At 43.5% G+C, this 12,603-nt stretch overlaps 1 protein-coding gene across 1 annotated transcript in view; it reads left to right on the forward strand.

Moving 5' to 3' along the window:
* The window catches only part of SCAPER (S-phase cyclin A associated protein in the ER), a gene marked incomplete in the record, with an annotated part of 4,815,867 nt that overhangs the window by 1,595,893 nt on the left and 3,207,371 nt on the right, over positions 1-12,603 (forward strand). The window contains 2 exon segments of the mRNA XM_044077465.1: positions 7,427-7,450; positions 7,619-7,694. Of these exon segments, the coding sequence (XP_043933400.1) occupies positions 7,427-7,450; positions 7,619-7,694 (100 nt within the window).

Here is a 12,603-nt window from a genome sequence, read left to right on the forward strand (position 1 = left end):
CCGGAGCCGCTGTGGAGGCACCGGCTTCTGAGGGTGTATTCAGGCCTACTGACTTGCATTTCAAACAACTTTTTCTTCAAGGCCTAAAACTCTACCCACGCCTAGAAAGGTCAGGCCCATATGCCTAAAAAACAGATGATAAGAATGGCTGAAGACCTTATTACTTTAATTAGGGGAAGCCAGCCTTCACCCTCTGAGACCTAGAACTGATTTTCCTTCTGATTCTTCTGATCAGGATTCTGAAATTTCTTTCTCTTCTGATTGCCAGGATTTGCTTTTGTCTACCTATGAGGATTCTGATGCAGAGGACTCCATTCCCTCTGCTTCCCCTTCAAAAGATTTTTCTTTTCGTGAAACCTTGCACACTCTTAGGGAGCATTTCCTCTGGGAAAGCCAGGATTACTCTGACTCCAAAAACAGGCTTAAGGAATTCTTGCTCCTACCTCAACACAGGCCTTTAGCTATATCCCTCCAGTCCTCGACATTGTAGATGATGCCGCCTTGGAATCTAGCCTGGCCCCAGACACTTTACTTCCTGACAGGTATTACAGAGTACCTGACTCTCACAAGTTCCTCTTCAAGAATCCTACTGTGGACCCAGAGACCATTTCCCAGGGACCTAAAGGCATTAAAGCTACTACTGCCAAAAACCCGGCCTCCTCTGATAAGAGAATCCAGGGCCTTGGACAGGTGGGGTAAGAAGGTATACACTTCTGCTACTTTGGCCATTAGGGCCTTAAACTGCCAGTTTCATATGTTAAAATTTCAGCAGCATATTATGAGACTACTTAAACAGAAAATGATGTTGATTCCTGACTCTGCTGAAAATAAAGATTTACAGGATTTAATGCATTCTGCTGAACAAGTTGGTAAACATACTTTGCAATGTGGTTTTGACTCTTTAGAAGCATCTTGCAGGGATGCTGTCACAGGGTCTTTTCTTAGAAGACATGCTTGGCTTAAGGAGCAAAATTTGCCAGATCATGTTAAAGCTAAATTAGACCGCCTGTTTGGCAACAAAGCAGAAGTCCTTAAAAAGAATGAGGAAAAAGCTAAATCTATGCAAACTGTTAGATTTCCTGCAAATATAGCCTCCCAGATTCAGTAGGCATTGGCCTTCTAAGAATTTTTCCTTTCCTGTCTCTTCCAGGCCTTCTCAGTCCAAACCCAGGAACAGCAGACCACCTAGGCTACAGTCTCAAGGTACTCACAGGCCTAAGCAGTGGGGGGCTCCCATTTCCAAAGCTGGAAGTAGTAAGACACCCCCCTATGGAAAACTGTCACAATGACTTAACCTTAAACCTTCCAAGCCCTGCTCCAACTGCCTGCTCCCTTAGGGGGAAAGATCGCCCTGCATGCAAACAACTGGGAACGCATTACCCAGGACAAATGGGTTTTAAATATAGTTTCCCCAAGGATACAGATTCCACTTCCACACCTTACCAACCCCAAACAGTTGGCCAGACCTACCCTCAAATCAGTGGGCAGAGGCTCAACAGCAGGTTCTCTCTCTTCTAAGTATCAGGGCTATTCAGCCTGTTCCAGCAGAAGAAAGGGGACAAGGTTTTTACTCGAGACTTATCCTGGTACCCAGAAAAGACAGCTCCTGATGTCCTATCCTTGACCTCTCTATTCTAAACACCTTTTTGGTAATCCCAAAATTCAAAATGCTAACACTTCATCAGCTGCTTCCTATGCTAGGCAAAGATGCTTGTTTGGCAACCTTAGACTTAAAGGAAGCTTACCTGCACATTCCAATAAAGGAATCTTGCAGGAAATACCTACGCTTCAGAGAAAGCTACATGCACTTATCAGTTCTCTGCACTTCCCTTTGGCTTATCTACTGCGCCCAGGGTATTCACAAAGTGCCTAGCTCCAGTCATTGCATTTTGTAGGCAAAGTAATTTTCAAATATACCCATACCTGGACGATTATCTAATTTAGGCAGAAAGCCAGGATATTCTACTAAATCATCTGGCATTTGTAAAGAAACTTCTAACCTCACTGGGGTACACAATAAACGAAAAGAAATCTCATCTAGTACCCTGCCAACAAATTGTATTCCTGGGAGCAAGCTTGAACACAACTTCCCAGATGGCTTACCTCACGCCAGAGAAACAAGTTTATTTGACAGCCTACTTCAAACTACTGGCCACAAAGTCCCAGCTATCTGCAAGGAAAATCCTGCAAGCCCTGGGGTTCATGGCCTCTTGCATTCTACTAATTCCATATGCAAGACTGCATATGAGGAAACTAAATGGCATCTAAAAAGCCTATGGTGTCAACATTCTCAGGACCTGGAATCAATGGTTCCTATCATTCCTTGTATAAAGACAGAGTTCCTTTGATGGGCAGAAACCTGCTACCACAACAAGGGACTGCCATTCACTGCCGCCCAAACCCTAACAACAGACGCAACAGACTATGCATGGGGGGCTCACTTGGCAGGGCAATGCATTCAGGGCAAATGGAACCCGAGTCAGATGCACCTTCATATCAGTCAAAAAGAAATGTTAGCTGTACAGAATTCCCTGACAGCTTTCAAGGACCACATTCTTCCAGGAAAATTATTGGTAAAGAGACAACACCACTGTTATGTGGTACATAAACAAGCAGGGGGGGAACCCATTCGCATCCTCTCTGCAGACTAGCCATGACTCTGTGGAACACAGCCTTGAGTTACTATGTGCACCTACAAGCTCAATTCCTGCCAGGTAAGCTAAATTCACTGGCAGACGACCTAAGCAGAAATCTCATGGACCCACACGAGTGGAGAATGGAACCAAAGATATTCAGCATTTTGAGAAACAAATGGGGGAACCCAGAGATAGACCTGTTTGCTCCCCCTCAGAACTACCAATTGGACAAATTCTGCACAAGGACTTCCCACAGTCAAACTTGGAAAGTGGATGCCCTGTCCTTCACCTGGGAAAGCCTCTCAGTTTATGGCTTTCCCCCTCTACCTCTCCTCTCGAAAGTTCTGCTAAAGATCAAACAAGACAAACCAAGGACAATACTGATTGCACCAGACTGGCCATGCCAGCATTGGTACCCCCTCTTGTGCAGTATATCACTGCTAGAACCATGGCACATGCCTCAGATGCCTTCCCTGCTATCCCAGCAGGAGGGCCAGATTCTGCACCCACAGCTTCAAACCCTGCAGCCTGGCTAATTCCCTGAGCTCTCCAGTAGCCTCCCTCAGTAAGCAGGTGCTAGATGTCATTCTGGAGGCAAGGAGGCCTAGTACTAGAAAATCCTATGCTGAAAAGTGAAAAAGATGCTGTTAATGGTCAGGGGGTGAGGACAACAGTGCCCAGCTTACCGCATATTCTTCAATACTTAACAGAGATGCACCACAAGGGCCTTTCCTTCTCATCAAATTAAAACTCATGCCTCAGCCATTTCAGCACATTATAATACTGAGCCACCCCTCTTCCCCCCCCCCCTGCTGAAACAAGTCCTCAGAGGGGCCAAAATTTTAAGACCACCCAGGAGAGCCCCTTCTCCAGCCTGGGACTTTAATGTTGTATTCAAAAAGCTTCACTCTACCTCCTTTTGAGCCAGCTGCAACTGCAGATTTGAAATGCCTTTCTTGGAAAGCAGCCTTCCTTCTAGCCATCACTTCAGCAAGAAGAGTGTTTGAATTACAGGCCCTCATGGCAGTGGAGCCCTTCATCATCTTCCATGCTGACAGGGTGTCCCTCAGGACCAATCCTTCCTTTATGCCCAAGGTGATATCCAGTGTGGCCTTAATCAGGCCATTCATTTGCCAACCTCTTTTCATAATCCACAGAACAAAGGAGAACAAATACTGCACTCTTTGGACATGGACAGACAACTTAGATTTTATTTGGACAGGACTAAACCCCTCAGACAAATTGAACAGCTGCTAGTTGCCTTTGCTACAGGAGCAGAGGGGAAGGCCATATCAAAGCAAACCATTTCTAAGTGGATAGGACATTGCATTAATTTCTGCTATAAGCACCATGGAAATCCTACCCCATAGGGGATAAGATCACATTCCACCAGGGCTGCATCTTCCTCTACAGCCTTTCTCAGAGGTGTCCCTATCAGGGGCTTCCTAGAAGCTGCTACCTGGAGCTCTCTACATACCTTCACTAAGCATTGCCACTTGCCTATTTTTTCAAAATCCAAAGCTGGTTTTGCCACTGCAGTCTTGCATGGCTTAATAGCTGGTCCTAATGCTCTCTAACTTCCTCCTCCCTTCCTTAGCTTTGGGACTCTACCCAAATGTAATGACTGCAACAATGAAACACGAAGAACATAGTACAGTTGTGTACACTTACCATAAATGTAGATGTTAGAGTGTATTCACTGTTGCAGTGTTGGTTACCCTCCCTCCAGCCCTCTGACTTCTTTTGGCTATACCTTTCTTCTTGTTTAGTGTGTTTCAGCTTTCTGGTGTATTTGCTTTTTGTTGGAGGTGTAACCTTGTATATAATTGCTTCCCATTATGGGGGCACCTGACATCTGGGGCAAGAAAAACTGATGTAATGGCATCGGCTGCATGCTTTTTACCCTGACGTCATGGAAGAAGCGACAGCATCCGACGCAGGACCCAATACTTTGATATTCAGGCCGGCTGAGGGCTACCTGCAGGCAGATAACCCAAATATAATGACTGCAACAGTGAATACACTTGAACATCTACATATATGGTAAGCGTACACAACTGTACTTTCTGTGCCTTCCTCCTCCCAGGCTTCCTTTTAAGTTCTTGTACTCTTCCCTTAGGTAAAGAATGCTACAGCAGTGATATGGAAGAACATGGTACAGTTATTTAAAATCTTAACCACAACAGTAACTGTCACTCTCTTCATTTTTGCAGTATTTGCTTCCTCTTTCCTTCCCTCTGTTATGGCTGTTACCCTTTTTTTTTTCTTGCATTACTGTCCAAGGGGCTAGTGATTGTATTATTTTTTATCCTTTTGGATGCACATGTTCTCCTTGTCCCTAAGGGTATTTTGTTCTTTATGGGACTATTTTGTGTGTGTGTCCATATGACACCATTATGTCCTATGACACCTATTAGGACTAAAGGCTTTGGTATACTGGCCATATGTTGGGCTATCCTTGGCAGGAGATCTCTTGGGTAAAGAATACTGCAACAGTGAAGAGAAGGACATCTACTGTTATGGTAAGATTTTACACAAAGTACTTTTTCTGAGAGAGTAGCTGATTCAGGGAATAGAGTGCCAAATAAAGCAAGCACTCAGATATTTTTAAGAACAACTTTGACGTTTATTATGAAAGTGACTATTTTAGTATATTGGTATGCTAAAAGGGCATTATTGCCCATGCCTGAAATATTTGTTTTTGTGTGTGTGTTGTGGTGCAATGCTGAAAACGTTTGCTTTCAGAAATGGCACATTTGACTCTCACTACATGGGTTCCATCAGCCATTTAGTTGTCCACTGTACAATATAGGAATTCTGTTAGTAAAGGCTGCATGGTGGAATACTGTCCAAGGCCCTGGCCAGGTTCAAATGTGCTGTATACACTTTGTAACCATGGTCTACTACTTTGATGATGGCAAGATCTACCTTTGGCAAGATCTACCTTTGGCAAGGCTGAGTCAATGAGGATCCAGGTCTAAGAGTTTTTTAACTTTCAGATTAATGACGTCTGAGATATGTTCCATAATTTTAAGCATGAGGCTGGCAAGACTAACAGGTGTATAGTTAATGTCTATGATTGAGCCCCTCTATAATGGCATTACGGTGGCTGTTCTTCAAACTTCAGGAATGTAACTAGTGGAGAGAATTAAATTGAAGAGGTTTAGTAAGGGTTCAGATAGGCCATATTTGGTACTTATAGTCAGGCAACCTGGTATGTTATCAGGGTTCATGGGAGAGGTTTTAACTTTTGAGAGGGCTGAGAAGATTTTGATGTTCATCATTCTCACTGCTGCAGTAGCCTTCAATTATTTAGTTGTATCCTGCCCAGGATACAGCAACTGTCCAGTCTTCAAAAGGTTTTGGCTCCCTCCTACACATGTACTATGAATGCTGATTTGTTAGCCCCCTTGGACGGAATTCAGTAGTCAGAGTGCAGATAACTTAAGGACTTTCTTGCCCAAACTAAATTACAGAAAGCTTACTTGTCCAGAAGACACCAAAAGATACTGCTACAGACAGTAGAGAGGTGATGGACGATGACTGTGGCTACTGCAGTAGTGAGGAATTCAAACATCAACAATTATGGCAAGTGCAAATTATGCACTGTATTACATTTATCATTCTTATTGCTGCAGTAGCCTGTGGCTATTTGGATTGATTACCAAAGCTTTAGCCAACTCAGGAGGAGGAGGAGGAAGGGTAAAAGTCCAGAAGCCTTTGGAAAGTGGTCCTAGTAAAGTTAGTCCTGGACCTGGAAAAGGAATCCAGTATGCAGTGCTTTGTGAAAGTATGTACAGAAGACCATGCAGTTGACTGTAGAGTCCACCCGTTTTCCAGTATGGCATCAAAGAAAACAAGTCTCTATTAGAATGTGCCTTGAGCCTACCTGGAAATGATTTACCATAGTGGGAATAAGAAAAAATATAGAAAGGAGCAACCAACTCTGAATTGGCAGAGGCTGTCTTTTTCCAGTCCCATACTGAGAATTGGTCTTGTCGTTTGGAATGTTTGTCAGAAATGAACACATTGTACATTTTATATTTCTGCTCTTTTATGGTACATGCTGCAGTTAGACTATTAGGTAATTCTAACCTGTGAATTGCATATAAGTAGTGCATTGCTAAGCATAGATTAGTAGCTTCTTATGACTACAGTTGAAACTTATCTTTGTTCATTAATACTTTGTAAAGTGTTCTTACACCATATATGATGATGTACATAACTGACTTGAGTGGTTTTTTTATACAGTATTCTGCTACTTCTATCTGCAACAGGTTTGCAAAATCATCTGTGTAAATTTGTAAATTGTCTCTGAATACACTGTTATTTTCATTGTAAACTGCCAATGAATGAGCTAGTCATAATGCTCTGGGTTGTACACAAAAGATTCCTGGACCAGTGCATCTACCTAGTTAACTAATGTAGAATAAATCAGTAAGTAAATAAATTACATGTGGCCAAGATTTCTTGTGGTCTTTTTTTTTTAAATCTCAAAATGTTTACTACCCTTTCATTATGTATCCTTAAAGTGGCACTTTGTATTTTTAATTTCTTATCTGCAGTTTGGTAGACTCCATCAAATATTGAAGTATATTTGAAAACATTTTGATAGAAAACTTACTGTACTTTTTTTGAGATATTACCAAAATTTATAGTGTGATAAATATTAGGATTTGATACGACACTCAAAGCAGATGTTTTTACTCATGTGGAAAACTTTTAGAAAGGGAAGTATTTACACTTCTAATAATTTGCACTAACACCCTGCTAATTTTTTACATTAACAGCTGCAGAGAGAAAAGCAACAACAGGTAGGACTGCATAAAGCACTAGTTAGCAATGTACATCGTAGTAGTGTTTAGATTGCATTGTTTTAAAAAGATTGTTTTTGTAACTTTGTTGCACATAGATTTAACTTAAAATTCTAACATTTTAGTTGGTGAAAAACTAAGGTTATTTTTTTTGTTTGTTTGTTTTAGGCTAGTATTGGCAGTGGAACTATGTCATTTGGTGGTTCCCACATGGACTGGAGTGACTTACTGGCAGATTATGAGGGTGAGTTGTGAATCTCTTTGAGCAAAGAGCTGTTTGCTTTTACAGACCTGCTGTTTTAAAGTCTCCGCACCAAGAAATGCAGTTGAGACATTAGTTAGCACCAGGTGTACTTGGTGGTTCAGAGATAATATTTTATGTTGTAAATAACTGATCTTTTTATGTATAATTGCAGGCCAGGGACATTTGTGTTATCACTGTGAGTGGTTTTGTTTTATTACATTGTGTGCAGTTAAAATATCATGAATCCTGTCAGCTCTGTTAGCTTAGATGGATAATGCTCTAACTGTAACCCAGGCGACCTGAGTTCAGTTAGCAGTTCAGGTACTAGCTAGAGCTGATGGGAAGAAGGAAAGAAATGGCTTGGCTTTGCTAGTTCTCTTCCTTTTAAGGAGGCAATTGTGGGAGTGCATGTCTGTGATGTACATTTGATTGCTTTAAAAAATAATCCTAAGGTCTTTCTGGGTAAACAAACGTGGTCACATTCTCCTGAAGACTGTACTCAGCAGCCGTCTTGGGATCCTCCTCCCTTCCACTTTTATTTATGATCTCATGTTTTCTGTCACAAATTAAATTCATGATAATAGATGAGAATGGTTAGACAGACCAATTGGTAAATTGAAAATTTTACCCTGTTCCTGAGCTCTTGCCTTGCCACCACAGTCTAGAGTATTGCATGTAGTATTGTCAGCACTGCATCAGCTTACTGACCAGTCTTCTGATCCTGTCTGTTCACACTCATGTACAAGAACCCAAGATAGATAAACTCCACTTCAGGTGGCTGTTTCTATTTCACCACAAGTAGTAGTCCTTCTTTTCTTAGAAGATATATTAACCTTGGATTTGGAGATGCTGATTTTTCAAACCTAGTTCACATTGGATAGTGAATTGTTCCAGAGCATTCTGGGGATAAAAGTTAGTCGAACCTCGAAGGATATAATCATTTGGATACATCAGAGATGTGGTAATCTAACACCTTCTGACTTTAGATGATTCTCAAGTCCTCCCACATCCTAACCTAACTACAGTGCAACCACACAATAAAGACAGACTATTTCCCATCCACATCATCCATTTATCCACTTGGGCCACCATCTTCCTTTCCCAGTCCTGGACCCCACTCATCTAACCATCAGGCCCCACACATCCAGAAACAGCAACTGTCTTAGTTCTCCCACAGCGTAGGACTTGAAATACTGCACAGTAACCTAAGATGTCTCGGTAATAAACTCACAGAAGTGCATTATTGTATGGCCCACTACTTCCCTGATTTCTTCATAGCCACAGAAACCTGGATCTGCTGTCTTTTCTGTGCATTCCTCAACTGATGGGTCTCTGATCTGACTTCGACTGCTTTTTCAGACTTTAGGATCTGTAGCTCAGGGTTCCTTCCCTTACCCATAATCCCCTTCTGTCCCCAACATTACCTCAGATCTCATTTGCTGCTCATGGAGTTCAGATGTGATTCGTGGTTCAGGTTTTGTTAACTTTTTTTGATATTTAGGTACTTGGTTTTTCTTTGTTACTTGGATCATTTTCCTTGGTAGTCAGTCTGTTCTTCCTTCTATAGTGCTTTCCCTTTCCCTTGTTTCTGTTGTTTAAAAAAAAAAAAAAAAACTAACAAAAACTTCCCTCTCTTGTCTAGTCCTTTTTCTGTCTGCTCTACTTTTGAAGCAGTGGTGAGAGCTCTCTCCAACCCAGGAAAGTTGATTATTAGTTTGTATGTCTAGTAACCTTGCTACAATTGTTGGTATTTTCTTAGCTTTATTACTCAATTACCATTGTTCGTACTGTTCCTGTGTGCTTTTCTTTATAGGGACTATACCAGAAAAGCCTATGAGATTCAAGAACTGTGTGGCTTTTAGCCTTAAAATGCCAAAAACTGATTTCCACTATAAATGCTTTTACTGTTTGGGGACAGCTCACTTGAATGAAGATTGCTGTATTTGCACGGCTTTTGGTCATCAAGCTGTGATTGAGCATTTAAATAAATTTGTACTTGGGGGTCTTATTCCTTCTGATTATTCTAAATGTATATCTGGAGCTTCCTCCTTGAGTAAGAAGTCCTCTGAAAGCACAAGGGGGACAAGAATAACAGGCCCAAGGAAAAGGGCAAGGAAACGAGGAAGGAATACCCTGATTTTATTGTTCATTATCTATTTTATCTTTGTCTCTGGCAGCAAAAGCTTCTAAACCTTCAAATCCAACGTGCATTTCGGATCTGATTTCAGTTCAACCCAAGAATCCTCACCCCTCCTCTTCCAGAGCTAAGGTTTTCCCTGGATCCAGTGTCTCTCAGGCTGTGCTCACCTTTCCTGCAGGAGAGATATTTACAGAAATCCTCATGACCACCTTCCACGTCGTCATCTTTGAAGTCCACCAGGTCTACAAGAATCTTGGCAGAAGTTGATGTGGTTAGAATGATGAGAATGTTCCTCAGGACCCAAATACATTTGTGAGTTCTTCTGTTCCCGTGTCCTATCAGACCATGAACTTCGGACCCTCTCACTTACCTGTGGCTACTCCAACACTGATCAAGCCTTTGGATTTACGATTATTGAAGCTGAGATCTTCTGGATTGTCCATGTTGGATACAAGGTTGTGGTCTTCCTCGACTTAAGCATTGTTTCTGACTCATCCAGCTTTGATTTCTTTGGAGTCGGAGGGATCTTGGAAAGAAAGTTTCAGAATCAAGTCTGGGGTTCAGGGTTTGTCTCAGAAGCTGTCGGATCCTCAGCATTATATAGTTCAGCTCTGGCTTTGATTTTGGAGCAGAACTGCAGTGGTGCCATTTGTCATGCTGGTGTGGCAGCTTCAGCTCCTTCTGGAATGGTCTTAAATTCCCCTTCAGCATCTACCTTTGAAGCACTGGTGAGAGCTCTCTCCAACCCAGGAGAGTTGACATCTTTGTCCCTCTCGGCTCCACCCACTCCTCAACTGATAACTTTAGGTCCTGATCCTACACAGTCTATCCCATTGGAACAGCTGGATGTAATGGGATCCTATCTCGCCTACATTCATGACAGATGGGTTTGGAGCCGATCCATCGGCTCCGACTTGGCAACTAATACACTAGCACAAAGTCTCTCATTGGCTGGGCTACTCCCTATCCCAGGATGCACTACACCTGCTTCCCCAGATCTTGTTTGCCGCTTTACAAGCAGGACGTGGTCTCGACTTGGCTGGAGCTAAGTGGTTCTTTTTACCTTTATTGGTCTTTGACCTTGGGGTTTTTTGTCATATATTAACCAAACAGCTGTTTTAACAGCTATTCCTTGTTATTCCTTACTAATTTGCTACTTTTGAGTGTTTGAGTGTCTTCTGGTACTTTATTTTTTCAGTCGGGCAAGGCCCGTTTAAGTTAGAGGGCCTTTGCCCTACCTTTGTGTGCTATTTAACTTTATTACCTTTTGTGTTTAATTGTTTTCGGGCCAAGCCCGTTTAAATTAGAGGGCTTTGGGCCGTTGGTCTTACTTTGTTTGTTTGTGAGGTAAAAATTTTTTTCTTAAGTACTCGCGCCAGTGTGTCTCGCGCTTGTCAGTTGGCGCTTTTTTGTGATAGTGCTTACTAATTGTGGTAAAGTCTTACTTGTTTGGGGCCTGTACTATGTCCAAAGAACACAAGTCATGATTTTGAAAGGGCTTATAAAACCTTCGTTTGAGGAAGCCTTAAATCCTCCTGTTGCTTCCAAAAAGAAAAGATCGTCGGCACCGACAAGTCCGTCGGAGCCGACTTCTAAAAAGACTAAATTGACCTCTTCTTCCTCGGCTCCACTGACTTCGGGGCCGAGGGTCGAAGGGTCTGCCTCGGTACCTCCTACTTCGGCTCCATTGCCTTCGGAGCCGCAAGTTGGAGTATCGAGAGGTGAATCACCTCCATCGGTTCCAATGGCTTCGGAGCCGGTGGAAGTGTGCAGCTCAGACTCTTCCCCCTCGGCTCCGAAGAAGGCTCCTTTGGTGCCGATGGTGGTCCATGCTGTGGTGGAGTCGGCGCCGACAGTATTGGAGCCGTTTCGGAGCCGGTCCCCTTCTCTCTCGGAGCCGAGAGGAAAGTCTTCTCGGGTGTCTACCTCCTCTAAATCCTCGAGACTGTCAGATTCGGACCTGGATAGGGTTTTACAGAGGCTTTTCCAATCTCCAGTGTTTGCTAAAATGGTCTCGGCTCCAGCACAGTTTGCTTTGGAGCCGATCCCCCCTCCAACACATTTGATTCCTCCTCCAACCTCTTCGGAGCCGTTGGAGCCGATGGTGGTGGAGCAATGTGGAGCCATACGGTCGGAGCAGAGACCCCTTACAGGCGTTTGGGCTCCGACTATGCTTCCTACCCTGTCCTCCGGTTCAGGGTTTGGTACTGCGACCTCTTCAGCCGGGCCCGAGGGGAATACTTTGGGATTAGGTGCTTCGGTGCCTAGTCTTCCTCTCGGAGCATCGGCTGCTGGAATTCCCAGTGCCATCGTGGCCTCTAGACCAGTGACCTCCTTGGATTCTGGAGGTCCAGCCTTTGAGGCCATGAGGAGCGCGCTGGCCATGCCTTTGCCGGTTCAACTAGATTCTACCTCACCGTCCCTAGATTTGGAGACTGGTGCCTCTGTTGTGTTGCAGCCCCCCGGCAGCGGGGCCCCAGGGCCTGAGGATACCCCCATCGGGGGTTCCCTTCTTCTGGGTGGTCCGTCCGAAACTGCTTCGGACGAACCCCCACGGAAGAAATTGTGTAAGAGGAAGCACATAGACTCCCAAGATGAGTCTATTACATCGGATACTGACCTCGATGACGCAGAAGGGTCCCCCAAATCATCTTCGGATGATATCTCCTTCTCAGATATCTTGGAGATTCTGAGACAGAGAGGTGACTGGCAAGCCAAAACCCCTTCAGCTGAGGAGTCAGTCTTCCTCAAGGCCTTTGGGGCCCAGCC

This window comes from Protopterus annectens, chromosome 7.part0 (genome assembly GCF_019279795.1).
Source record: "Protopterus annectens isolate FY-2018-M chromosome 7.part0, PAN1.0, whole genome shotgun sequence".
In the NCBI taxonomy this organism is placed as follows: Eukaryota; Metazoa; Chordata; order Ceratodontiformes; family Protopteridae; genus Protopterus; species Protopterus annectens.